General features: G+C 43.6%; 1 protein-coding gene across 5 annotated transcripts in view; it reads left to right on the top strand.

Moving 5' to 3' along the window:
• The window catches only part of MUSK (muscle associated receptor tyrosine kinase), a 55,427-nt gene extending 27,914 nt beyond the window's left edge, over positions 1 to 27,513 (top strand). For 2 of the 5 annotated variants that reach the window (XM_064735903.1, XM_064735902.1), the window contains 7 exons: positions 1,967 to 2,126; positions 3,619 to 3,625; positions 11,400 to 11,575; positions 16,994 to 17,186; positions 17,516 to 17,707; positions 24,675 to 24,823; positions 26,629 to 27,513. In XM_064735903.1, coding sequence (XP_064591973.1) covers positions 1,967 to 2,126; positions 3,619 to 3,625; positions 11,400 to 11,575; positions 16,994 to 17,186; positions 17,516 to 17,707; positions 24,675 to 24,823; positions 26,629 to 27,305 — 1,554 coding nt within the window. In that variant the 3' untranslated portion in view covers positions 27,306 to 27,513. Of the gene's footprint in view, positions 1 to 1,966; positions 2,127 to 2,513; positions 2,518 to 3,618; positions 3,626 to 6,414; positions 6,682 to 11,399; positions 11,576 to 11,994; positions 12,019 to 15,135; positions 15,225 to 15,565; positions 15,726 to 16,993; positions 17,187 to 17,515; positions 17,708 to 24,674; positions 24,824 to 26,628 lie in introns of all 5 variants that reach the window. The other 3 variants (XM_064735899.1, XM_064735900.1, XM_064735901.1) reach the window with 3 other exon arrangements.
• Positions 27,514 to 27,713: the final 200 nt, after the last annotated feature.

The raw sequence follows: 27,713 nt of genomic DNA, 5'->3' as shown, positions 1-27,713 counted from the left end.
ATTTTCCTCCTGCTATGCACCACAGGGCATCATGGACCTTATAATGTAGTTTTCCACATATCCAGGAATAAATGAGCCAGGTGTGAAGATATGAAGAGGTCTGCAATTTCCTGGTAGCTGAAGTGATGTTTTAAAGACTAAAAAGAGAACTCCTGGAAAAAAAAATCTCAGGAAATGTGGTTGAAACGGAAAGGGAATCAGTTAACACAAGGGAACATCTTGAAGTTTCCAGTAAAGCAAACAACAGATGGCCAGTGTGGAAGTCCTAGGCACCACTGCCGTGATTTGCCACTGTATATGGTGCATACTGCTTGTACTGCTTGCGGTTACTTGAGGAACCTCTTCCTCCTGTGTCCCAAGCTGGAAGGAACAATCCCAGTTATCTGTGTGCTCAGCAGGCACAGTCCAGTGCTGCCAGATGTGGAACACCTGAGGCCTGAGGAGCCAGCAGGAGAGAAGACTGGATTAGCACAAGCTGCTCATGGCAAGCAGCCACCTATCCCACCAAGATGCTGGAAGGCAGGGAGGGCTATAGGAAATACCTCCTTCCCACTGAGAAGGTCCCTGCACCATTTTAGTGTTGAGGGGTTTCTGGAGAGAAAAGGAGTCTAAAACTAAATTTGAGCAGCTCTGTAACAAAAGATATATCTGTGAAAAAATATCCCCTGGGCTCCCACCCTCTTGAACTGACTTCATGTTATAAGGCCAAATATATCCCTGGTCCCTTCATTTGCACAGTGGCTGACATACCTGGTGCAGTACTTACAAACTGTATTGGTCTGATTATTTAGTGATTTCTTCCCATGAACATTCTTTCACCACAAGTCTAAGCTGACACTGAGAGACGCAAAACAAATATATTCTTTTCATCATTTTCTTTTCATAGAGAATCCAATCTGCTTACAAGACATGGAACAACAAGGAAAAACACTGATGACTTCCTTGTTTTTTCGATTATTGCTATCAATACAATTGATATTTCATTTCACTGAAAGGTCTCATTGAAAGCATATTTTTACTGACCTCCAGGGAGGTCAGATTAATACTTCTGTCTTAGTTACATGTGAAGGTAGAGTGCTTTGCTGGGGTGAATCCAGGGAGAAAATCTCCAAAGTCCTTAGAGTCGGTTACACCCAGGGGGTCCCCAGGCAACATACCTTGCTTGAATTATGTTTGATGCTTCTTATCAGTATCAGTATGAAGGTTAGAGCAGGCAATACTCTCCTTCCTCCTGCCTTTGCAAGATATAGTCTGTATGTGCCATGCTTTCCTACTTTGATGAATACCATGTTGGCAGGAAAGACTTGCTGGTAAATCAAGGCCAACTAGCCAAAATCAGCAGGCTTCAAGCTCATTTAACTGCAAATTACTGACATGGGAAAAGAGCTGGCCAAAATCATCATATTTTCAGCCCCTTCCACATTTCTAGTTGTGAGATAAGAAAATATATCAGGTATCTGCTGAAGTATTGTAGCCAGAGCACTTTCTGTGCTCATGACTGCTTTGAGAGTATTGAAATGATTATACTTATCCAGAATCAATGACTTCCAAACTATTTTCTTTTCTTCCTCTGTATAGCGGATGTTCACAAAGTCATCCTGCGCAGTTCCTTCCTAAGGCATGAAGAGGCAAACTATCTACTACAAGAAGCTGTGTAGTAATTAGCCAGCTCAATTGCATAAACCAAATTGTGACTATGACCCTCTTCAACTGAAACCTAATTGCAAAAGTATTGCTGAGGTGTGAAATAGGAGAGATCTTTTAGCATTTATTTCTGTGTGTGAAGTCGGCGGCTGTGAAAGGGCCAAAGTAACACCAGCAGCTTTAGGTCTCTGCCACTTTTGTCTCCTTACCACATCTTCCTCTGCCAATTTAGATGCCTGGGACTCTGTCTCAGATTTTTCCTTGGTTTGCCTGTTTGTGTCTTTGTTGGAAATGTTACTGAGCTGGGCTTTCACTCTTTCAGGTTTCTGTGGGGTCGATAGCAGAAAGCGTCAAGGACAGAGTGGTTGATTCCAGACTGCAAGTGTATGTCACCCGACCTGGCCTGTTCACTTGTCTTGCCACAAACAAGCACAGCAAAACTTTTGGAGCCGCAAAAGCAGCAGCAACCATCAGCATTTCAGGTATGCAGGGAAAGAAGAGGCCATTAATTTTTTTAGCCTTTCCTGCTGGGGAAGAGGAAAGGGATGTGGAATACTGTGGTGGAAGAGGGGAAGCTTTGGAGAGCTGATAGTGTGTGGGGGCCTAAATTTGAGTACAAGTACATCCTCCACCAGGCTATTTCCTCATATACTCTTACACTTTGGAGACGGGCATAGCTGTCATTTCCTGAATGTTTGATGCTGTCTTGTACTTTGTGTCCCAGAAGCACACTTGGTAAGTTCATCCATATGGAGGAAGTTGTGGCCATGACCCAGCGTTGGTATCATCTAACAGCAAAGTGAAAATAGCTTCAAGCAGTTCAGCTTCACAAGGGGTTGGCATCCAGAAAGCAGAGTGGTTGCTGTCAGAGTAGTACCCTGCCTTGCCTGAAGTTATCTCTTCCCTCAGAGATGTCTCCCAAATGTGAAAATTAATTTCCAAAGAGGAGAAATACCTCTGTCAGAGCTAACTAACAGCATTTGTCATACAGGGAGAAAGGTGGTAGCTTGTCCCATCCCTCTTTGGACAGGCAAGGGGACTTAGTGAGGAAACAGGAATCAAATTGGACATGGGAAGGTAGCCCTGGTTCTGCTTTTAACCAGGCAGGTACTTGTTTATCTCTCAGTGCCTTAGCTTCTAGTTTCTTGATAAAATAATCATGCCCTTTCTTACACTGGGCATTGAAACCTATCAGTATAATCAGTATAATCTCTGCTCCATAATGTAGTCAGCATTTGGTACTGAATTTCCCATCCCCACTTCTGCTTTCAGCCCAGGCAAGTGTGTGTCCTACAAATGCAGTGGGGCGAACAGGTACTTGGGGCTGGTGGAAGTTTTACTCCTCCAGGCTGTGTGTACTCAGCAGGAGGAGAACTACACCCTAGACCTGAGCAGGAGTCTGCCTTGGCCTTGCCCCAGCTCACAAGGCTCCAAGGGGAGAGGTGCCCTGGCGCTTGGCTGGTGCCCAGTACCTCCTCCCTGTGCTGGCACTGTCCAGCTCCCTGTGGCATGGCAAGCCAGGGCCACTGCTGTGTGCCGCTGCTGCATCCCCAGCCCTGGCATCTCCTGGTTGTTACAGCTGTTGCCTCAAGTAATGGATATCCATGTGGCTTAAACACAGGATGCTGCCTGCTGGTTACAAGGGACCCAAAGGACCAGGATAAAAGTGTGGGTTTATGGTGCAAGAGTCTATTTCAGCTGGCACTGCCATCAACAATCCACTTCCTCCTCCTTCTTTCTCACTTTACAGTGTTCAGTGTTGGCCAACTTTTCTTCCCCACAAGAAGATACAAACAAAGGAATAGAATTTAGGTGCACTTTTTTTCATACAACTTACAGTTGTCAGATACATTTCCTAGCATGGAAATCTTGACTTATGCATCTCAGAGGGAGCAAGAAAGTGTTACTGATGTCTTTTCCATTTCTTCTTTCTCCTGGTTCATCCCAATTCCTGGATCTGGTGCCTCTTGGCAGAATGGAGGTAAGAATGACTTTCTGTGGCTTTGTGGAGGCCCTTTCTGGGCCAGGGAGAAGAAAAATAATGAGCCAAGGGGGTCTGGTTAATTTGGTTTAAATTAAGGGGTAGGGTTCTCTCATTCCAACTGTGCATATGAGGTTCACCCATAGGGATCACTGATCTCCTTTACAAAGGCATAATTGGAGATTAAGCTTGGGTAGTTAACAATTGTTTTGAGTTAAGCCAGCAGTAAGGCTGTTTGAAATATGGTAGCTGGGAAGAATATTCTGAAGAAACTTCTGCTTGGTTACAGATCCACAGTTTGCCTTGACCTTATAAATGTTCATGGCAAAGCTTAACTGCAAGGTAAACTCCTACCAGTTCACAGTTAATAAATGTAATTTGGTTTGTTGCTCACCAGATTAGGGCAGGAGAAGATTGTTTGTTCCAAGCAGAGTTATGGATGAATAAAGCCACTTACATGCAATGAGAAATGAACTTCTGCTTAGTAATTATTGCAGGACTGAACAATTTAGTGGGTCTTTTCTCTTTAGAATCCTTCCATGTTTCTACACACTGCACTGGCTGAGCAGTCTGGAAGGAAAATGAGAATGTTAGCCTGGGAGATGGGCTGGCAGTTTCTGGCCACCACAGAAAAGAGCAGAGCCTGGGAAAGTCTGAGCAAATGGTTTTGCCACTCTGCTGTCACAGGCTCCCTGCAAGGCTATTGCTTTCATCACAGGAGCTTGCAAGGTTGATTCAGGAAGTTTGTAAGTGATTAAGTGACCACCCAATGGCAGACTTACACCTTACACCTGCACCCCTGCAGGTATGACAGGCATGGGGACACAGACCAAGTGCTCAGCCCATCTGTCCCATAGGTGTTCTTAACATTTGCTGCATTATATTTCCTTTCTGTGACAAACCATTGTGAGAAACATATTGTTGCTACTTCTCCATTGCAACTTGGTCTGTGTCCCCTTGCATATTTTATAAAAGCAAGGAAACATAATGTTAGCACTGTTAGCTCTTCTCGGTCTGCCTCTGAAGTCCCCTGAAGTCAGCAGCACAACAGCCCCATGCACACCTGTCCCTGCTTTTGCCCCTGGCCACAGGAAGGATGCAACTTTCAAATTAAGCACAATGGGAATCATCAGGGAAATGCAAATAACATGATCCCTGCCATGCCAAGAGCAGTTCCAGCAGGGTGCTGGGATTGGTGCATTGCTTTGGGGAAACCTGCTGTGTGCAGGAAGATTTCATGGGCTGTGAGACTCATGCAGCATGCTGGGAGACTCCTGTGTCACATGAAAGTGTGTCCATGGAGCCTGAGATGATACAGTGTCAGAGCATCACTGCCATTTTGGTAAACCTCAAAGGATTGGTGCCTTCTTGTAATTTTTATCCAGTGTAACACAGAAAAAAAAATTAAAGAAAAAATTCACATGGAGCCCAAAATAGAGCAGCTAAAACAGGGCCAGGGATTGTCATCTGCAGAAATAGCATCTGAAGAACAGAAATGTGAGCACCCTCTGTAATCCTTTGTCCATGTACCTCCAGCTTTCTGAAAAAAAAAAAAAAATCAGCAAGAAACCCCAGAGTTAACAATGGGTGATTATTTGGACAAGGGAAAGAAATAAAAGGCAAAGATACAAATAGCTCTGTTGACTGCTCCAAATGGTTGGCATGTTGTGAATTGAACTCTCTGACCCCAGTTACACTGACAGAATGGCAGTGGGGACAGCTGCACCCAGCCCTCCTCTCTGCCCTGATTTGGCCATGCCCCACACACAGGCAGTCTGTTTTCACAGCTTTGCCTCCCGTACCCAGGACTCTGCATCCCACGGGCTGCCTGGGCAGAGGGCACCTCCTCACCGGCAGTCCTGGCTGCTGGTGGGTGACTGTGGGAGCCACTGGAAGCACGGCTGGTCTGTGCACTGCCCTTGCCCTGCTGCTTGCTTTTGATGGCCATGGGAATGTAGGGAGGAAGGGAGGGGGGAGAGATCTCCTTCCAGATACAACTAACATGGGAATGATAAATGGCCCTCAAAGAAGATGACCCTACTGTGATTTTACTGCTCCTGCATAGCTCTGTCTCCATGCTATGTGTCAGGACTTAGCAAAATGGGAGATGTGGTGAAAAGATGCACCTTGCAGAAAAACACCGGGAAGGAAAACACAAAGACTTGTGCCTTCCTCATCTCTTGAGTTCCCCAGCTAAAGGTGTGGAAGAGGGACAGGTCAGGAGCGGTGCAGGAGCTGTGGAAGGGCAGGCAGGAGCTTGGTCTGACCTTTGGAAAATTCCCTGGTACACGATGGGTGGAACTTACCTGGCTCCTGTTCATCAACTCTATCTTACATTAAACTCTAACTCTTGTTAGACAGCAGAGTGAAAAATCCTGAGTTACCACAGAACTGCAAGCAATGCAAGCAAGCAGCATGGCTGATCCCTACTGCAGGGAAGCAGGAAAGTAAAATTCTTTTCCATTAGAGCCCAGAGGCAGGATGAGGGGCTATGCTAGGTCATGGTTCTCTGTGATTGCTCAGCCTTCAGTCCACTTATAACTTTAACAACACTTGGTCAGAGCCTCCTCCCTGGAGCTCACCTGGGCTGGTACCAGGGTGCCCTGCAGAATTTTCATTCTTGTGATATAATAGCTGGTTTTAGTGGTATAAACATCTACCATGTCCTCTGCCCTCTGTTAGCCTTACACATGCCACTTTATTCAGAAACAGGGCCATTGTGCTCATGCAGCTGTTCAGGTCTGTGAGCTTACTCTTTGTTTGTGTGTGTGTGCTCTTGTCCTCGACAGCAAGCTGTACAAGGGTGACACAGGCTACTGCAGCACATACAGAGGTGAGGTGTGTAGTGCTATCTTGGCGAAGAATGCTCTTGTTTTCTTCAACTCCTCGTATGCTGACCCAGAGGAGACCCAAGAGTTGCTTGTGCACACTGCCTGGACTGAACTGAAAATGGTGAGTTCATTCTGCCAACCGGCTGCTGAGTCTCTGCTGTGTAACTACATCTTCCAGGAGTGCAATCCCTCGGGAGCTGGGCCAGCTCCAAAGCCAGTGTGCAGGTAAATGAAGAAAAACATGCTCATATTTCACTTTCATTTTGTGGGGATGTGTGTGCAGCAGGGGAGTGGTGAGGGATTGTCCAGGCTTGCTTGCAGTAGCAAGTGAAGCTGAGTGAAGCTGGGCCCTCTAGCTTCGCACAGGTTTTCCCTTTGCTCTCTCTTCTGTACACACAGACTGATTCAGCTCTCACTGTGCTCATTGCTAGGGTGTGGTCTGGATTTGAAGTCCACACATCTACATTACATCAGGTGTTTGAAAGATTGTGTTGAAAAGAAGTATCAATTTGAATTACATAAGTAGTTTCAATAATTCATATTGTTTTCTGTTATTGTTATCTTACTAGGCCAGTATCTATATTTTTTATTACTATAAAGAGTAATTGCTTCTTTCAAATTTTGACTAAATGCAGCTCCAGAAAATGCAACAAATCTGGCTGAGGCAATATACCAATCATTTAGTACTTTCTGCTATGACAAAAATGTGACAAAAATGATGAGACCAGAGGCATTGCCTGTGTAGTTGTACCTGATAAACCAAAACTACCATGTGGTTACAGTATCCTTCTGTATGCAGAGAAATGTGCATTGAAATTGGGCTGACAGGGAACCTGAAGAGTCCAAAGCATCTCTTACTATAGCTAATCTACTGTTGACAGGTATTTGTAAACACATCCCAGTGACAGACACTACTCTCTCCTTACACAACCTCCTGAGCAGCCCTTCCCTTGCTGCTCCTTGTCCTCCCACCATGGTCATGGAGGCGAGTTTCTTTCTTTCCTCTTTGCAGTGAAATTTTACATCCTTCCCAAATTCTCTGACTAGATTAAAACAGGTTTTCCCAAGCCCTGCACACAGTTTTTGCTCTTCTGCCGAGTCCAGGTTTGGTTATTTTTAACTGAAACAGAATTATGACTGCCTGCTGTGCTTTGCAGAGGACAGCCCCGCACACACATATCAGGATGAAGCTTTCTTTTTCCTGTCATGTTCAGCCCCTAAAAGAGTAGTCATTACCCATACCACATTTGGGCAGCTGACATCCCTGCCTAAAGTGCACTGCTTTGATCTTGTCCTCCTTGAAACACATTTTAAAATACTATTCAGATCTGCATTTACTGGAAGAGTAGCCCCAGCTCTAGTGTCCCAAATAAGAATACAAACTTTTCTACAGACACGGCAAGCACACTGCTGGATGGACTTGTGCCTGATGTCTAATGGCAATAATTTCTCCAGATATGTAGGGGCTTTTTAAGACAATCGGCAACATGTTGGTTTTGTAATTGGGACCTTTTTCATTGCTTCTCCTTTAACACCTCTAAAACAAAGGTGCAGAGGAAAATCCCACTGTGAATATTGACCATACATTTGGCTTTCTACTTGGTACCTATGCTGCCTTGTATCCTACGAAACAATAATACGTGCAACTATCCAGAGATAGTCATGCAGCCAAGTACTACCATTTGCTTTTTGCTGGCAGGCTCCTCCCTACCACCTCAATATTCTGCTCTTTGTCATTGTGCCCTTAAACACATGATCACTCTGCCTTTTTTCAAGACCTGTGACATTATTTGTATCTCAGCCACACATGCATTAACAACACATTAGTCAGCTAAGGGTTTTGCATATTGCTCTGCAAAGCATTTCAGTTAGATCTTGGCCTTGCTTCATTTACCCCTGCCCATGAGTGGCCCTGCAGGACCAGAACTCATAGTGATTTGACTGAAGACCTGTACTTCTGGGGCACTTCTAAAGTCAGAATTATATAAACTAACATAAATATTCACATGATCTTGATGCACCTGAGCTAACAGTTACAACATCTGCTAATATATCTAAATGTTAATGGGCTTGCCTGGAACCATTTTTCTTCAAATTCATGAGTTGGTTTTTATTAATTATGCCTCCCTCCTTCGATCCTAATTTTAATGCAGCTTTCTTTATAAGAAAAATTCTGGAACAGCATCCTTCCTGATTCCTGTCCTCAGAGAGCATCAGCTGGACAGCCGTTCTTCCAGAGCCCAATACTCCTTTTGATAACTCAGACATCTTATGGACTTCTTTATGGCTGAGAGAGGTCTGGGGGCTCTTGAACACATCTCACATGCTCTTTGTTACTTTCCAATTCTCTTAACTTCTTTTTACTGACAACTTTATAGCTTTCTGCAGAAGCTGGCTAGACTACACAAGTTTTCAGCTGAAATACTTCATGAGTAAGAATTTAACTCTCTCCAATGTGGGAGAGCTCTCCCAGTTCTTCAGGGACATACTGCCCTCAATATATGCCCATGTATTTGTATCTTATTATTTATTTTCTGCACCATTTTTTCGTTTCTATGTTGTTTTTTTAATTTCATTTGGTTTGGAAGCTAGCTAGCAAGAATAACAACTGACAGGCTGAGTAAAACTTTTCTAAAAGTAATCGGGGGGTAAAATAAGATGAAATGAAACAAGAAAACCACATGGGAAAAGTTCACTCAATGTAAATTTAGATGCAAATTGATTAAAATGAGAGTTTTTAAGGGAAAGTGAAGTCTCATCTCATAATTCTTGATTACAACTGCCTCTTGTTGCTGGCTGCTACTGCAATAGCAGAACAACCTGCAGTTTCTGTTTCAATCACTGCTGATAGGAAGTGATCAGGCTGTAGGGAACAGTCTTGTGTTGGGGAAAGTTCTTCCTTGTTTGGGTCTGTGTGTCCCCACCTCCCCTTACATAGTCTCTTGTGGTCCCTAGAAACACTCCTGGCACACTTGCTGTCTTCTGCCATTACTGCTCTTTGTCCATCTGTCATTTCCATGACATAACATTTCCAATAATAACCTGAAGTAATCTTTGCCTGTGACCTCAGCAAACCCTCTGTGCGCAGCATTGGGTGCTACAACAGCGGTGTGAACCCATCCAGGAGTGACTGACCACCCTCCCTCTGGCTGTGTTACCATTCTTCCAGGGTGCAGATAACCTTCCTTTAGCCCTGGAGCAGACAGCACTGCAGAAGAATGGTCTTCTGCGTTTTGCAATTGAACACTGAATAAAGGGCTTATTTAACGGTGCTTGGGATCCAGGAATGAACAGAGCTAATTCAGTCCAGATCTCCCAGGTCTCAGCCAGTGCTTCAAATGCAAGTTTTTCTCATTTCCCTATCTAAGTATTTCTTTACTTCACAAGGTCACTCCTGTTCCACATGTTGTTTAACATAAAAAAGATAAATTTGCCATCTGGCCGCATTCTGGCTTCCATGGAAGGGAGGAAGGAATAAGCCAGGACTGGCTAAAACCAAGCACAGAGTACCTGGGAATTGATGACTTCAGCCTGCTGAATTGAGGGGCATCCATTACTGTTGCAGAAAAGCTATTTCTCTAGTAGAATTCTCAATGACCCTTCAGGCGCTTTAGAGGGTTTGCAGTGTTGTTAGCCATTGCTGATGTTCATGACCATCTGCTCTTGCCAAAACTGTTGTATAATTAAGGAGGTTGCATCAACCCACCAGGTGGTGAATTTGGCTAAATCCTTCCCCACACACCCCAGAAGTACATTTTGCTTTCTGCATCATGTGTGATGAGTTGTGGATCTGGGAAAGGCTCCAGCTGAGCTGTGCAAAAGAAATCTCTGCACATGATCTCAAAGTTGATTTTGTAACTCAGGCTCTCAAGAATGGCTACATAAATAAGCAAATCACTGATAAACTGACCAATATAATAAATCCACAAACTTCCCAGAATGGTGTGTTTTCTTTTTTTTCTTTTCCTTTTTTTTCTAGTGCAGGTATTTCTACCTCACCCTTTTCCACAAACAATTTCTCATATAAGTCCCATTTAAAAATCCAACGCACTTCTTGTCAGTGAATATTTCACATTGTTATGGAGGCAACACATTAGGTGGGAGACAGGTCACTTTTTTACCAGGCAATTTGCAGATATCTACATAGAAAAAAATGGATTTAAAGTTGTTGCCTGTAGACACAATTAAAAAATTCTGGGGTTTTATTCAGTGAGATTAAAATTATATGCAAATATTTAATATAAGACGGTTAAGAATTGCAGCTCACCTTTTGCTTTTAGTAGATGGCAGAAGCCAAGTGAGATTTTAGGATATATTAAAAAATTCTAACTCTAGAAATGAGAGGGAGACTATTTACAAGAGCATGTAGTGACAGGATGGGGGGAACGCCTTCAAACTGAAAGAGGTTTAGATTAAATAATAGGAAGAAATTATTTACTGTGAGGATAGTGAGAGACTGGCACAGGTGGCCCAGGGAAGCTGTGTATGCCTCATCCCTGGAAGTGTCCAAGGCCAGGTTGGATGGGGCTTTGATCTACCTGGTTGAGTGGAAGCTGCCCCTGTCCGTGGCAGGAAATTGGAAATAGATGATCTTTGATGTCTCTTTCAACACAAACCATTCTATGATGTTTATTAGAAGAACATGTGAAAAAAATCTGTAGAAAAAGATTGGAATGAACTCCTCATAGTTTGGTGCGTGTTGTGTTTTGAGCATAACCCTGCTTCATTAAAAATGTAGGTTTGTATGTTTCTTAAAAGAAGCTGTTGCATTTCATACAGTTTCTTTTATGGTTTATGAGCCAGACACGCTGGCTTTAAAGAAGTGTCACCCCATTAATGGATTTCTGTCAGCTTGATAACCCCTGCACTTCATTGCTAAGTGCAGCCTTTTTTTTTCAAGCCATTGACAGCTGTATTTCACTGTTTTTTGCAAAACAACGTAGAGAGAATTGCCTTGCTGTAAAGGATCTCTACTGCTTTAAGGAATGGCTCTCAATGGAGGAGAACTCTCAGAAGGGGATTTACAAGCCAGGGCTGATGCTGCTCACTCTTCCTGAATGCAACAGGTTGCCCAGCCTGCACCAGAATCCCAGCTCCTGTACCCACATCCCTTTCTTTGGTAAGATGGCACATGCTGCTGATTGTCCAGAGAGCTGTGCTCTTGGTAAGGGAGAGGGGAAGGGTACGGTCCATAATTTACAGCTAAAGTAAAAGCTGATGGTGGGTACGGTCCTGTCAGCACCTCCTGTGCATGGAATTGTGGAGGCTGCTGTAGCTGTTTGCCTCTCTCGTGCAATCAGGGTGTGGGAAAAATCCCTCAAGTAAATAAAGCCTGGATCTTTACTGGGAAGATCATAACAATCCTGAAAAACAGTCTTAATGATGGCAAAGTTGCCACTTGGGTGCCTTTACAAATAATTAAGCTGTTTAAGCACTGCTAGGGAGGGAACCTTTTCCTGTAACATGCTTCTAAGTGAGCATCTGGTGATATTGCATCCTGGACAATCCCTCCTTACATCTTGTCTTGTCTTTTTACAGATTTCAAGAAGGAGAACATAACCAGTAAGTAGATTGCTCCAGACTCTATGTTTTTAGAGACAGAATATTCTTTATTGAAGCTGCCATTTGCACATGTTTTTGTGTTTTCTGCTGGTCCTGGCTGGTTGAATTTAGATTGTTACTGAGGAATATCTGGGTTTCCATGACCGAGGCACGGGGAAACAACACATTTCCAGCTCTTTGGAGGTTGGGGGGACCATGGGCTGGTAACTTTTTATGAGATAGGCATGCTGGTTTTAGATGGTACCCTTCCCTCCAGCTGTTTCCTTTTCTTTCTACCCACTGCCTATCATTCCCCTCTACCTATATTTGGATTTCTGATTCTGAGGTCGTTCCAGCCTTGTATGTTAACAACAGGCTTGAAATAAACAGGGCAGGAGACTTTTTCTCCTTTTAATGCCTTTATTATAAGTCAGGATGGCCTTGCAAGACCTTAAGCTCCCAGCTCTCTCCTCAAATCACCTCTGAAGTCTGGCTGTTTCTTGTATGAACCTCCCATGGCCAGTGGTGAGACCCAGGCATGTCCTGCAGTGCTGCTTTGACTTCTGTCAGGCTCCCCCCTGCTGCTGGCTGTGGCTGAAGCATGCACACCCAACTCTTGCACTCGTGTGCAATTCCAGTTTCAAGTTCAGCCACTGAACTTGCCTCATTGGAAAAAGGAATCTCTTGCCAGGCATCTAAGCAGGTGAGGTTTGCAGATTTTGCAGTGGCTCACACCTTATGTATGCAGAGAGAGGCAAAGTGAAAAAAAAAAGGAAATAAAGAATATTGGGGAATGTTCTTTCATGGAAGGATCTTGGCTTCACCTGACAAAACCCCACACCTAGGGGCCTGGTGATGCAGACATGGAGACAAGGGCTTCAGAGCCCTCTGGGCCAGTGCCTACAGGCTGCAAAGGCAGCCTTCCCTGCCCTGGCAGAGGAACCACAAGACAGAGGTGTCAGCATATGAGAGGAGCATTTGTGGGATGGCTTCAGTCTCCCCATAGTTGTTTCAGGATATATCCTCTGTCTCCTGTGTATTGTGTATGCATGAACTTTTCTGTTCAGCTTCCACAGCATTTTCCCAGAGTGGCATTGCATAAATGTACACTATTCAGTCATGAACCAGGAAGATATAATAGTAACATTTTAGTAATACTCACCCCTCTTTTTTCTTTAGACCCACTGTTATGTGCACAGGGGTTTGTTGAGCATGAACTGAACTGTTTTCTAGCTTGTTATCAAATTATTCATTAATGTCCAGGTGGACCAGCTATATTATTCCTCTGTCCTCATTGTAGGAAGACAGTCTATGAAAACATCTGCATTTCCAGAGTATGAAAGATTCAGAGGTTCTTAGTGTTGCTCCTGCCCCTAAAGGTGTCCACATTAATCTTTTGAGGTGTACCACTGACATTTATTTCAAATCTGTGCAGAAATCTTTTCCTTGTTTATTACTAGCTGTGTCATGAGGTATGTTTCAGGCACCGCTTTCCTTGTCTTTGAATGTGAAACAAGTAAATTCTCATCTCAGGTACACAAGTATGTTCCAGGACAGTTTAACACCTCTGTTGCACCTCTACAGGTTCTGGTCATGTGGGGCTGCTATCTTATTACAAATGTGAGTCATAAATGGTATTTATGTATCAGCCAAAGAAATCCACCTTAGAGTATTTTACTTTGCATATGTCATAAGTTTAAATCCTCTACTGAAGTGTTTAGATGCCTCAGGGCTACATGAACTCAATGCTTTGTTTAAGCTCACTGGACTGGAGTTAACACTTTAGAGGCAGTGTGCCTACCTGCAGGTGTATGGAGTCTGCTACCTGCTGAAGCCTCAGTAAGCTGAGAGTCTATCAAGATATATAACTGCAACCTGAGTGCAAGAAGAAAACAGCAGATAGTCATGATGCTGTGTTGGCTATGGTTCTGGTACACGAAAAAGTGTACAATCCACAAAGACAAATAGCCTTGTGTCAAATTTTGGTCAACCCTTACACAAAGTTTTCAAGAAGATGAAAAGTATTTGCTTAAAAAAGTCATTATTTTAGAACGCATCATGTTTCTTCTTGTTCTTCTTTATTCCTGAGCTGCGAGATTATGAACATAATAGAAAATAAAATTATGACAAAAGAATGTGCTGGTTTGTTACTTTTTCAAGGCTAACAATGCAATGGACCTTAATACATGCCATCTATTACAATGTTAGCCACAGCTCAGCTGAGTTTAGAGATTAGGTACTATCTATTAGGTACTATTAGGTACTAGAGATTAGGTACTATTAGGTACTATGTATTGAAATATGTAAGGCTGCATCTCCTCTGCTGTCCTTCTGCTTCCTAGATTATGCCAGCATACATTAAACTCTCCTATGGGGACATGTGTATGTGAGGACATACATCCTGTGAGGACATTAATGCATATTCCTGCAGTAAAATCTCAAGATTTTCTGCCTAATTTTTCTGCAGCTGGAACAAGCCCTGTATATGCAGTGACTGCACTACCTTCATTATAAAGAATATAGTTTTATACTGATTCCATTCCTTAAATCATAGTTCAGATCATGTTCAGACAATATGGGTATTGTCTCCATGCATGCAGAAAATCATAGGCTGTTTCCAAATAATCAAAGAGGATAAGCACTGCAGAGAAGCAGGAGGAAGGCACCCTTATGAATTCCAGCTCCCTGCTACCAGCCTGAGGAATATGAGTGTCTTCTTATTAGTGCCCCAGTAAGAATGCAGGCTGTGAGTCATGGAACCAGTGCTGTGATTTGCTTTCTGCCTTGGTTTGGCTAGAGTGGATTCAGTGTGGTTCTGCCCTGCACTTTCTGCATGATGTACTGCGAACTATTGCAGTTCAACCATCACATACCCATGGCCTGTTTTCTCAATCTGAGAGAGCTGCAGTACCCTCTTTGAAGTTTTACCAGATTTCTGCCTATGTAAAGTGCAAAATCCATTAGAGAGTAAACAGGAGGCTAAGCAGTGCCCTTTCTGTGTTGTCTAGTCCTTCTGTGTGCTTCACATCTGATGCTGTCAGGTGGTCTCATGTAACAACATGAACTTTATTCTTCTGAGCATCTGCTGCAGGACATGTTCTGAAATGCCTTGACCCTACAGGTTTTTTTCTCTTCCAGGGACTTGCTACAGTGGCAATGGCCAGTTTTACCAGGGCACAGCCAACGTCACAGCATCTGGCATTCCCTGCCAGAAGTGGAGTGATCAGGTGAGTGTCAGTGTGAGATGCACCAAATGGAGAGCTGTGCTCGAGGTTTGCTTTTTCAAGGAGTTTCTCAGAGTCAGGCAGCCCAGTCTCAGTGCAAGGGATGAGCAGGGAACAAGTTGTCTTCATTCTTGAGCTCATTTTATAACCTCATCATATTTCAATCTGCAAGTTCTCCTTACTGTGTCAAGATGTGTTCTCTGTCATTTCAGGCAACCAAATGGCTGTTTCACCAAAAGCTCTGTCTTGATTCTCTCCTTTGGGTTTTCTTTTAATTTTGTTTTAATAATAATAGCATGGAAAATTATGCCGAAACACTAATACAATTTTCTTCCTTCCCCAAGGCTCCCCATATGCACAGGAGGACTCCTCAGGTTTTCCCAGAGCTGTTTGATGCTGAGAATTACTGCCGCAACCCAGGAGGTGAGAATGAGCGTCCCTGGTGCTACACAAAGGATCCAGCTGTGACCTGGGAATACTGCAGCGTGTCTCCCTGTGGAGATGGTAGGCAACAGCACTTTATGATTTCTGCCACTTTTGCTGTTCCGGGGCCATGCTAGGTGTTTTCATCCTGGGTACACCAATCTGTTCTGTCCTCTGGATTCAGTTAGCTCTGGGTCTTCTCACAGATTCATTCAGCATCTTTAATGAGAAGGTTTAATGTGCCCCATGAAGAGGGGAAAATGAAGACAGATGAATCAAGCATCTTGCCCTAGGTTATATAAATGCTAAAGACGAAGTGAAATGTTTTGTGATATTCTGAAAAATTGATTTGTCACACTGTTTAGAAGGTAGGGCTTCAGGTTGTTTTCCAAAGTTGTTTAGTTGTTTAGTTTAGGGTGATTTTTTTCAGTAAGACTGCCCTGCCTCCCCCCCTCCCCCCAGTTCCCCAATTTAAACTAAAAATAAGCCATAAAAAGATGGAAGCCTCTTTGGTTTTTGAGGTAGAAGCTAAGTATTCCTGTAATTTCTTCTTCAAAACCAGAAAAAATTTTAAAAAATATTTCATCCAAGATTCCCAGTTTCTGGATTTCAGTGCTCAGAAATAAGAAACTGCATTTGGAAACTTACTGCCCTTATGTTCTATGGACATAAGTGAACACAAGTAATTTTTAGTTTAGCTGACAACTAAAAAGAAGAGTTTAAATTTCTTTCTGCTCTCAAACACTGCATGCAGAGAACAGCATTTTCTAGAATATCTCAGAAGGCACTCCACAGGTAGTTATGTGATTTTTTTCCCTAATAATTCAGCCAAGTGTGCTTTAAACTAGTTTTCCACATTTTCCCCATAAAGACACTGAGATGCAAACTGCTGGGGGTAAGAGGATATTTTGGGAAAGTATCACTCTGTACTTACTTGGTCTTACAGTCCTTCTGCAGATTCCTTTTAGGACACATGATACATTGTGGTTTACATTGTGCACCATTGATCTTTCCCACTGCAGACATTACTATATTTGAATACTGTTGAGACTGTCAGATGTGACCTCCCATTTGTAACTCTTGCAAATATTCTATGCCAAAACTGTGTTCCCAACTTAATGGGCAGTATATATTAGTCGTACCAGATCTTGGATTTTCACACAAGGCAAAAACAAATGGGTTTTGCTTCCTGCAAACCAAGCTTCCCTAGTATGGTCCTCTCATGTGGTCATAGGGCTGTATGTAATGTCAGTAATTTCCAGGGTGACAAGTTAGCTTCATAAATTCCTCTTAGAGAAAGCTCTATAAATGAGCAGAGGCATAACCCTCTGATTTTATTTGCATTACAGCATTGTTATCACTGGGAACAAGAAAACCAAGTGGAGAGACTCTAAATCTTCCCCCTCCTCCTCCTCCATTTTCCCCTACATACTCCATGACTGTTATCATCTCAATCATCTCCAGCTTTGCCCTGGTCGTGATCTTTGGCATTATCACCCTGGTTTGCTGCCGTCGTCGAAAACAGTGGAAAAACAAAAAAAGGTAAAGCTTGGAACTTAATTCAGTGCAAGAAACGCTGCTTTGGAAAAAGAGCTTTCTTGTTTCTGAGAGAAAAGTCCTGGGAACACCTGTGAGAGGACAGCAGCCCTCCCTCTGCTTGTGTCAGCCCAGTGTTAGTTCTGTTGAACTCCTGTGCCACAGCAGAAGGTGGTGACTAGGGACATGGACACTTTGCTGCAAGGTTCCTTCAGTAGCCCTGCTGCACCTTCCTTTCTCATCCTGAAATAAATAAACTCAGGAGGAGATGAAGCTAGTTATCTCCTGACTGAGGGCTGTGCACACACTGACCAAAAATCTCTCTGTTGTTTTAGAGAGTCGGAGACACCAACTCTCACCACTCTGCCCTCCGAACTGCTCCTGGACCGGCTGCACCCCAACCCCATGTACCAGCGCATGCCTCTTCTCCTCAATCCAAAATTGCTTAGCCTGGAGTATCCCAGGAACAATATTGAATATGTGAGAGATATTGGGGAGGGAGCATTTGGGAGAGTCTTCCAGGCCAGGTAAGCAGTCTCTTTGTGAGTCTTCTTTATCTGAAGGTACTTGTGAAAAAATCAGCATGGAAATCATCCATCCATCCATCCATCCATCCATCCATCCATCCATCCATCCATCCATCCATTTATCCATCCACTCAAATACTCAAATGCATGTGTACCAAATGGTACACAACACTCAGATTTGAAGAATTGTTTTTGTTGTCCACTGCTATCTGTCAATATTTGTTAAACTTTTGCTGCAAATCACTCTTTTCTACTCTCTAGTAGATGTAATGCCTTACTGACATTATCTGTTCAGCTAAAACAGTTCAGCTAAATTTTGCCAAGAGTACTGCCTATAACATGTGACCTATTGTGAAGTTCTTGCATTTCCCAGTGTTTATGAATTGTCAGTGTGTGGTGATCTCCATTACAACACCAGTACTGACCTGTGTAATTACCACAAGTCTTTGCATCATGCTATGGGTTCAGTCCAAACTGAACTGCAATTTGATTCTGCGGCAAAACCAAACCAAACCAAACCAAACCAAACCAAACCAAACCAAACCAAACCAAACCAAACCAAACCAAACCAAACCAAACCAAACCAAACCAAACCAAACCAAACCAAACCAAAAATCCCCTAAAAACCCTTCCTGCATAGGCCAGTGCAGAGATGGGCGTATGGTTGTGTGTCTGTGGTGTCCCAGCCTTAATGGAAAATGCACAGCCAAGATTTGCAGATGCTTGTAGGTGAAAGGAATTGCAAAAGCCAGAGTATCTGCAAAAGTGTACAAATTTTTATTAGCAAATTACATGCCTTCCATGAAAATAGCTCTTTTATTGTCCCTAACCTCCTATATAAGCACAGGGCAGAAGGTTTTGAATAAAGGGGTAGTGTGAAAAGGAACAGAGACAAAAAGATGGATTAAAGATGGAAGGAGAAAAAGAAAAAGAAGGAAAGAAGGAAAGAAAGAGAGAAAGAGAGAAAGAGAGAAAGAAAGAAAAAGAAAGAAAGAAAGAGCAAGTGGTGGAAGGAAGGAAAAAAGATCAATGGTCCTGGCTCCACCATCAACTCAGCTGACAGAAAGTTTATGGTCCTGGGGCACATGTGTGTCAAGGCTTTGTAAGGGTACCTTTTTATAGTAAAATTTATGTGGCCTGGAGCTAATTTCCTCACTTTCTATACAAAGTGGGTTATTATGGGCAGCTCATTCTTCCAGACCTTTCTGGAAATGATTAAGGGACTTTAAGGTCTTGGGTGCTCTTGATCCCCCCTTGCAGTCCATTCCACCTACTTCTCAGCCTCATTCCTGCACCTCTGATGCTGGTGTTGTGCTTATCTCCAGGAGCCAGAACAAGGACCCTTGTCTCAGAAAAATGTTGCCCTACCTCTGTATGGCCCCTTCCTCCTGTCATAACAATCCTTGGTTGGCTCCATGGCTATCTGGATATCAGTGTTTGAGTAACACATATAAATTCCTTTATCTCTAGACTTCTTCAGTGTCCCCTTTAGTTAGTTTCTCACTTTTTATTTTTGGAATTTGCAGTCACTTTTACCTCTTTTAAACCTGAGATATTAGATGACAGTCCAGTTCTGATATTATCATGGGAAGTGAGGTTGTGCACTTTTACAAATGTGAAAAATCTTTAATTGACAGCCCTAAAAGTGAGGAGGATGGAAGATATCTAGTTTTTCTTGACAGAATCCATAATTTCTGCAAGACAATCTGGACAATAATAGTTTCCTCCTAAAGTCCCATCCCCAAATTCCTAGAACAAAATGTACAGGCTGTACAGTTCCCTGCTTAGTCAGGGCAGTAATCTTTGTCCTTTGCAGTTAACAAGCATGGGGCATAGCTGATTTTGTGGCTGTATCTAGAGTAGTGTATGATGACCTCAACAAAAACCCAGGGAAGGATCAGAGTCCCACCATGAGCCAAGATCTGCTTGGTGAAATGCTTCATTTGACTGCCAAAGCAAAGGGCTATCTTGCAAAAAGTAGTCATAATGCAGGTATTTGTAATGTTTATAGTTAAGCTGTTGATGTACCTGCTAGAAAATTAGTTCTGTACAGGTTAGACATGTTACAGCTGGGAAACAGTTTCAACAGCTGTGATGGATTTTTTTTTCTAATGAAGAGATAAATTATTTCTAATGGAAGAAAAGCAAACATACTTTTTTTATTACAGAGGGAACTAAAAATAACAAAATTCAAAGGGTGCACAGTGGGATTGCCACAAATGCCTAGCCTGTGATGAACTGCTGTCCTGGATGGCCAAACACATCTGAGCTTGAAGCAAGAACACAGCTATAGAAGCTGCACAGCAGCAGTGCTTGGGGCACTGCACACCAGGGGCACAGGGCAGCTCTTGTCCCAGCCTCAGCGCAGTGCTCGGGGCGCCCTGAGGTGCAGCACCTTCCTGCTCATGCTGCAGGAGTTTTCACTCCTGTGCCAGCAGGGCAGGCACTCTCCTTCCCAAGTGCTGCTTTGGCCCTGCGCTGGAAGGTCTAATACAATTTGAGTGCTGCACAGACCTTTCTGAGCTCGAAATGGCTTTCATGGATATCAAGAAAGACTTCTCAAAGGGCATTCAAATGTCACTAAAGTGCTAGTTAAGTAAGTGCCAAAGTGGTGTAAAGACTTTTTATGTGGGTTTCATACACTTCAGCACTGCAATTTCTTTCAATTAAGCCTTTTTGTTATTGTCAATGGACAAAACAATGGAAAAAGACACAGGAGAAGAAAAGAAAGTATTACATCTCATCTAGCATTTGCAAAGTGAGAAGCATCTTGAGAGATGCTTGCTCTCTCTGGCTCAGGGAAGGATCCACAGAAATATTGCTTCTTAGGGACCTCCTTTGTTCATTACCACCTCTATCAAAAATGTCTCCAAGGCTTTATAATTCCTTATAATAAGGTATAGACATTTCTGTGCACTTCTGGGAGATCAGTGCAGTCCTAGTATAAGCTGTGTGTTCATCCAGGTTACTGAAATGATCAAAACTCAAATTATTGCCTTTCCATCTCAGAAGGATAAAATGTACTCTCCTGCATGTGTTAAATTAACATCTCGAGCTAAGTTTAGCAATCCTCTTACTTCTCCTGCTCTCATGTTTCTTGCTCTTCTGTAAACACAGCTCTGCACTCAGTGCCAGCGATGCCTTTGCCAGTTGGCTGCTCTGAGTCCTGATTCAGTGTTTACTCACTCCTGGGTCAAGCAACATGTTAGGACAGGAAGTGTCTAGCTATCATTTACTAGCTTCTCATGAAAGGCTACTGTCTTCACCAGGAACAGCTTCACACTTGGAAGGATAAGGAAGGAACCATGCTTAAAACAAAATTCAGGACCAGGCTCAGGTCTGTCCCAGATAGGTCTTTGTGGCTGATTCTCCTCCTGGGAGGACCCCACTGGCCTCACAAGACACCAGAGCACCAGCTCTGTGCAGTTCAGTGCAGACTAGCATGCAAGTTTTCTTCCAGAGCTGAGCTGTGTGGTCCAGGCAATGCCTGAAGATCAGGATTGCCTAAAAGCCTGGATGTGGAGTCTTTGCCAGTAGGTCGGTATGGAGGTTTTGCTAGTAGGCTGGTAGACCTGCACTACAAATGCACAACATGCTGTTCCTCCTTAGGAACAGGGCTGTTCCTAAGGTCAGAGTTTCTTGACAGAAGTCTCCTCATGTTCTCTCTATCTGCAAAGGGTATTTTTTGACCTGCTGTCTCATACATAGCTGAAAAATAGTGTGGGTGTTAATTATTAAAAAAACCAAAATCCAACCTTCCCTTCCTCCTCAAAAAGCAGCTCCTGCTTATTCAGGGCAGTCTCCTGCTCACATATTAACTGAACAAAAGAATGAGGAAAAGGTAGGCTCCCACCAGACTCAGTAGATGTTAATTACATTATTTAATCATCTAAGAGAAGCTGCCCAACTGTTATGGTGAGCAAGATGGGGACAGGACAGAGTCTTAAATACAGGTTCAGACTGCTCCTCATTTTTTTTTTAACATATTTGCTGCTTGAAATAGACACAGGCAGGAGACCTTTCTCCTTTTCAATGCCTTTATTAAAACTGATCAGCTCAGGTGGGGAGAAACAACGGGTGCGTGCTCTCGGAGGAGGAGGAAGAGTGCAGCTTTGTCCACTGGTCTGTGGGCAGAGCTGGGTATTCCTTCCTCAGGAGATCATCGGGAAATCCTTTGCTATTCCGTTCAACATTCGAGGTCCTCTGTCTAGCCAACATCGTCATTTTAGGGTGAGGGGTAAAAAGGCCTTGGCGGACACTAGATTCTGTTCCTCACACCCAGTCATCACTTTGATTCATCAATTTTGTGTTGGCTCGTTGTTTTAGGGGTTTTTGGCTAGGTTTTGTGAGGGGTCCATCCCGTTGCATGCAGGAAATGATGTCATTTGCACGCCGACTCGGCGCCCCTTCCTCTCCGCCGTCTGGGTGCCATCCTCCAGGAAGCAGCAGGGTGCCACTCGATAGAAGGGGAATTCTTCAAGGACAGGTAGTTAACGAAAACAACAGGTGATTACAATAACAAACAGTTAGAACTCCACCCTGGCAGCAACTAGCCCAACCTGTGAACTCTGCAACCTTTTCAAAAAATGGGCAGCTGTTCTACTCATAACATTGCTTAGGAAGGAAAACCTGACTGGGAACTTCTGTCAGACATTCTCTAGATAGGCTCAGAGTGAAATTCCTAGCTGCACCGCTGGTTAGTTCTTTAAGCATGCACTGAAATGCCAATTTATGACTCCAGTGCACAAATCCATTGGTAGTGAAGCAGGCAAAGGACTGTTGCTGTCCACCCTATGCATGAGCAGTGTAAATTTCTCCTCCTTAATTGCAAGAGAGATTACCTAAAGTAATTTCTTTTGATGCTTCCCTGTTCTAGGAGAGAATTAGCCTAATTTTTGAAAAACACTCTGCCTTCTGGCCCTCCAGCTGAATTCTCCAGGTTCAGAGGCAGCTGCTTCCTGCTGCTACCGTGCAGATGTGCCCCTATCATTTGTGCAAAGACAGTCTTTAGGGCATGAAAGAGGTCACATTTGATAGCTGTCTGACAGGACTTCAGACAGTTCTTGCCTCTGTGCCAGAGCAGTGTGAGTTTCCCAGGCCTGCTCAGAACGGTACTGCATCACCATGAGCTACCAAAGGTGAAATTTCTGGCTTTTGCCTGAGGGCTACTTAAAAGGCATTGTGTAGCTTAACCTCACTTGGCTACATTTAGGTTAGTTTACATTACAGAATTTAGTGAAATTGGGTGGTTGGGTGTACATCAGCCTGGAGTGAGTTTCTGTCTCTAAAGCAGTCAGGACTGAGCCTGCCCATCCCTGCTTTGGCACTGTTCTGGGTCTGCTAGTCAGAGATGAGTGGCAATCTCTGAGACTATTTGGAAGATATAAAGCCCTCCTATTTTTACTTTTAAATCCCCTATTGCTTTGTTCAGGCTGCTGTTGCTGGCTCTAGTGCTGAGAATTGACAGCAGGTGCTCGTACTCCTCCCCTCCTACTAGACAGGGAACTACTGCCAGCACGGGGAAAAAGAAGGAAGACATTGTGCCATAATGGAGGCGTAGCAGACAAGTGTGGGGCCTGATCCTCCGCTCTGGCATGCCACACCTCCTTGCTGAGTGTCTCAGCTGTGATCCAGCCACCTCTGATTCCTTTCTTGATGGACACCCTGCCATCCAGTGACATTTGACATTTAAAGCATCCAAGTACAACTGTTGCAACTGCCATGCGTCTGAAGTAGAAGACAAGGAAGCTGGAAGTTTGCTTTGGAAATTGGAGTCCCCTCTAGTGCTACTGAGCAATAAAATAACCTGGCATTCAAGCAACGGGAGGGCAGTCAGGCTGGTGCAGCAACGTGACACATAAATGGGCACCACTCCCCATGGGCTCTGGCTGGCTACCTGTAAGGAATGTGTGTTAGCTGCAAGGCTCCTGGCAAGAATTTGTGCAGGAAACAAAATGTACATCTGAGGTTTAGTGCATGTTTGAAAGTGGAAAGTTACTCTTCTCCAGCAACAGCTACCCCTAAATCTTTGGCAAGCCCAAATAATTAAACTTGTTGAGGGTGCAGGGAATCCTATGGATAGGAAAACAAATCTGTTGCTCAAAGTCAGGATTCTGTTTCCCAAGGATTTGTGTCTATAAACTTTAGCTGAAGATTCACAAGTATCAAAACGTGTATTTACCCATTAACTTGTTCTTCAGATAAGGCACAGGCTTGCTTTGTCCCTTCTGTCCTGTCACATGTTTCCACAAATCTTGAAGCAATATAAACTGTTTTCTAAACCTCAGGTACACCACATTAAATCCAGCTGAAATGAGCAAATGGTTTTATAACTTCTTAAAGGTGCATACACATGCCACACACACACACACACAGAGAGAGAACAGTATCAAAAGGCTATTTTCCTTACAAAACCAAGGGAATACACTTCCTGTGATTGTTACTTTCACTCTAATATTAGCCAGATATACCAAAGTCATGGCTGTGCCAGGTATGGGAAAGGAGGCTCTTTCATCAATTTAATAAAAAATAGGTTTATTTTTAACTCCACTGTTATACCCCAAAAGTGAATTGTTTGGGCCGAAGAGTTCATCTGTCCTCCATTAAGTTTATGATGTGATCTCCAGCCTAGAGAGCAGCTGTTTCTTACCAACCTGTTCCTTATTTATGTCTTTAGCAGACACGGTAATGACTCTGTAAGCAGCAAGATCAGTGATCAAAAAAAGCTATATTGAATTTAGTCCTACCTGAACCAAATTAAATGCCTCTGCAATGCATATTACAGTTCCAAGAGATGAAACTGATGAAACTGGGCTTTAAGGTTCCTTCTGTTGGTTCTGGGGCCTTCTCCCTTTTTTTTTTTTTTTTTTTTCTTTGGTCAGCCTCTCCTTCTGCATCAGAAACAGAGCCTATATTTAGTGTGCATGTATTCATCACTGATGGTTTCCTCTCTTGCCTCTCCTTGCAGGGCCCCAGGGCTGCTGCCATATGAACCTTTCACCATGGTAGCAGTGAAAATGCTGAAGGAGGAAGCATCTGCAGACATGCAGGCTGACTTTCAGAGGGAAGCAGCTCTCATGGCAGAGTTTGACAATCCTAACATCGTCAAGCTTTTAGGTATCTCAGTGAGGCATCCTGTTGCCTTAACAAGAGGGTGCATCACATCAAAACCTCCTCATGCTGCACTGGGTAAACTGCTGGCCATCTTGTTGCCTAACTCTGCTTCCAGTCTAATAACCTTGACCCAGATGTCTTACAGGCAAGACGTGAACTTCCTGGAACTGTGATTTATTTTGTGGGTACTGAAAATAAATATTACAAGTCTTGTTAGTTTTATATGTCCCACTTACTATTGTGATGTCCGAACACTTAATAGCATTAAAAAAACAAAATTAAATTAACAAAAAGCCAGCCACAAAAACAGCCTCTTCCTTTCCTTCCATTCTCATCTGAAAGGACATCCTTCTTTGTTGGATTTTTTAGAAAGTCTTGATGCTGAAGCTTGACTAATAAGACACTTTCTGAGAAGAAAGCTGCTGACAAAAAATATTCTTTTGGAAGATTGTAAATTTTTTTTCTGAAGTAGATGCTGCTGGCCACTTTTATCTGGCAGTACTACTCTAATTTGCTGTATGCAGATCTGATTCTCGTGAACAGGGACATTTGAGATCTTAATTTATTTCAGTAGGAAGCTCCAGAACATTTTGAAATGGATAAACCACATTTTTGGGGAAGCTGGGTTGATACAGATACTTTGGCTACAGAAATGAAAGGCAGAAAGAGCACTAAACTGGACTAAACTTTGTGTTTATTGTTAACACATTTTAGGCCAGAAAAGGACAAAGGTACAGGCACAAACTAGTACCAGCTCATGGGGCTGTGGAGAAATAGCCACATTGTTGAAAACAGCTTAAATGATAAATCTCTCACGTACACTTGTCAGATCCTGATGTCATCAGAGTGGGAGCAGCCATTTGTTTTTCCTCAAAGATTCAAATATTAGGACATCAGTCAGAATTTCAGATTTCACAATAAGTTACATCATCAATTGCTAAATGATGATCCTAAGAAAGCAAAACACATACATTTTAAATGTTGGCTTTTGCTGGTTAGCATTTTAATGGTGAGTGCACAAATATTACTGTATCACTGTATGATCAGTAAGGCTCGTGGAAGTGTGGTTAATGCTGGCCCACCAATAAAGCTGAGAAAGTGCCAAGCGTGTAGGACTGCATTCTACATCTAACAGACATGGCAAATATCTCCTTTCTGTTGTCTTTCTTTCATTTTTGAATATCTGTCATGCCAAAAGTAATTCCTCAACCAACTTTTTTTTGCATGAGTTGTTAAAAAAAAAATAAATCCGTAAGGGCAGGAGTTTCCTTGCAATTCAAGAGTTCCACTGAGCCCTTGAACATGCCCCTTGTGAATACTTTTGAAGTCTTCCTGCATATGTGTCACCCCTACAACAATATTGTTGTTTAACAACACAACAATCATAAGAAATATAAGAATTAAAAAGTAACTTGATCAGAACTTTAAAGGTTACTTCCTGAAAGTCCTTGCAGTTGCACCTGGGAAGAGGCAATTCAATACTTTAGTTAATACTAACTTAAGCGGGATTGCCTAAGTTCTTCATTAAACGTAGCTCCAAAACTCTGTGTTCTAACCAGGATGTTGAGAAAAATTTTGCATGCAGGCATGTGCATGATTTGTAAGCATCACCCATGGAGCTCATCATCAGATCCCTGATGCAGGAGCTTGAAAAGAGGCAGCACGCATGATGGATGCGTGCGAAGTGGGTGGTATTTGCATGGCTCTATCTCTGCATTGTAGAAAGCCTCCTTTTTGTGTTTTGCGGCTTTTGCACAGCAAAACTCTCTTTGCTGCTCAAATGACCCGTGTGGTGTGTGCCCTGGCAGGCGTGTGCGCGGTTGGGAAGCCGATGTGCCTGCTGTTCGAGTACATGGCCTATGGGGACCTGAACGAGTACCTGCGTGACCGCTCGCCTCGCAACCTGTGCAGCCTGGCGCAGGGCAGCCTGGATACGCGGCTGCGCCTCCCGAACCCCCTGGCGCTCTGCTGCACCAGCCAGCTCTGCATTGCCAAGCAGGTTGCTGCTGGCATGGCCTACCTCTCCGAGCGCAAGTTCGTCCACCGGGATTTGGCCACCAGAAACTGCCTGGTGGGGGAGAACATGGTGGTGAAAATTGCAGATTTCGGTCTCTCAAGGAACATGTATTCTGCTGACTATTACAAAGCAAACGAGAACGATGCCATCCCCATCCGCTGGATGCCCCCTGAGTCCATTTTCTACAACCGCTACACCACGGAGTCTGATGTGTGGGCCTATGGGGTGGTGCTGTGGGAGATATTCTCCTACGGCATGCAGCCTTACTATGGGATGGCTCATGAAGAGGTCATCTACTACGTGAGGGATGGGAATGTCCTCTCCTGCCCCGACAATTGTCCTCTGGAGCTCTACAACCTGATGCGCCTCTGCTGGAGCAAGTTGCCTGCCGACCGGCCAGGCTTTGCCAGCATCCACCGCATCTTGGAGCGCATGTATGAGAGGGCCGTGGCCAACATGTCTGTCTGAGGGATACAGTTCCCTCCTGTCTCCTGTGTCCACCTATTTAGACTGACTTGGACCAGCCCAAGAGCTCCTGAGTGATGGTGCCTTCACACAGTGTCTCACTCAGGGAGGAGGAAAGAGCTTGTTCCACAGCCAAAAATGAAACACAGACTGTACCCCTTTTTGCACCTCTTTGAGTGGGACTGTACCTCCCAAACAACAGGGCTGACCTTTAGCCACCAAGACAGGACTCCTCAGGTTGGTGAGAGTGCTGGTCATACTAACTCAGTACTTATATTTAGCATTTCCAGGAGCAAAAAGTAGACTAGGGAAGGCAAACTAATGTTTCTTCCTAAGCACTGTTTCTTCCCTTCCTGGGAGATCCCGCCATGCCCTTCTGCATTTACACTCTTGGCTTTTACCTTTTTATCC

This window comes from Zonotrichia leucophrys, chromosome Z (assembly GCF_028769735.1).
Source record: "Zonotrichia leucophrys gambelii isolate GWCS_2022_RI chromosome Z, RI_Zleu_2.0, whole genome shotgun sequence".
NCBI lineage: Eukaryota > Metazoa > Chordata > Aves > Passeriformes > Passerellidae > Zonotrichia > Zonotrichia leucophrys.
The sequence above is the reverse complement of the archived record's forward strand: the minus strand, read 5'-3'. Positions and strand labels throughout refer to the sequence as shown.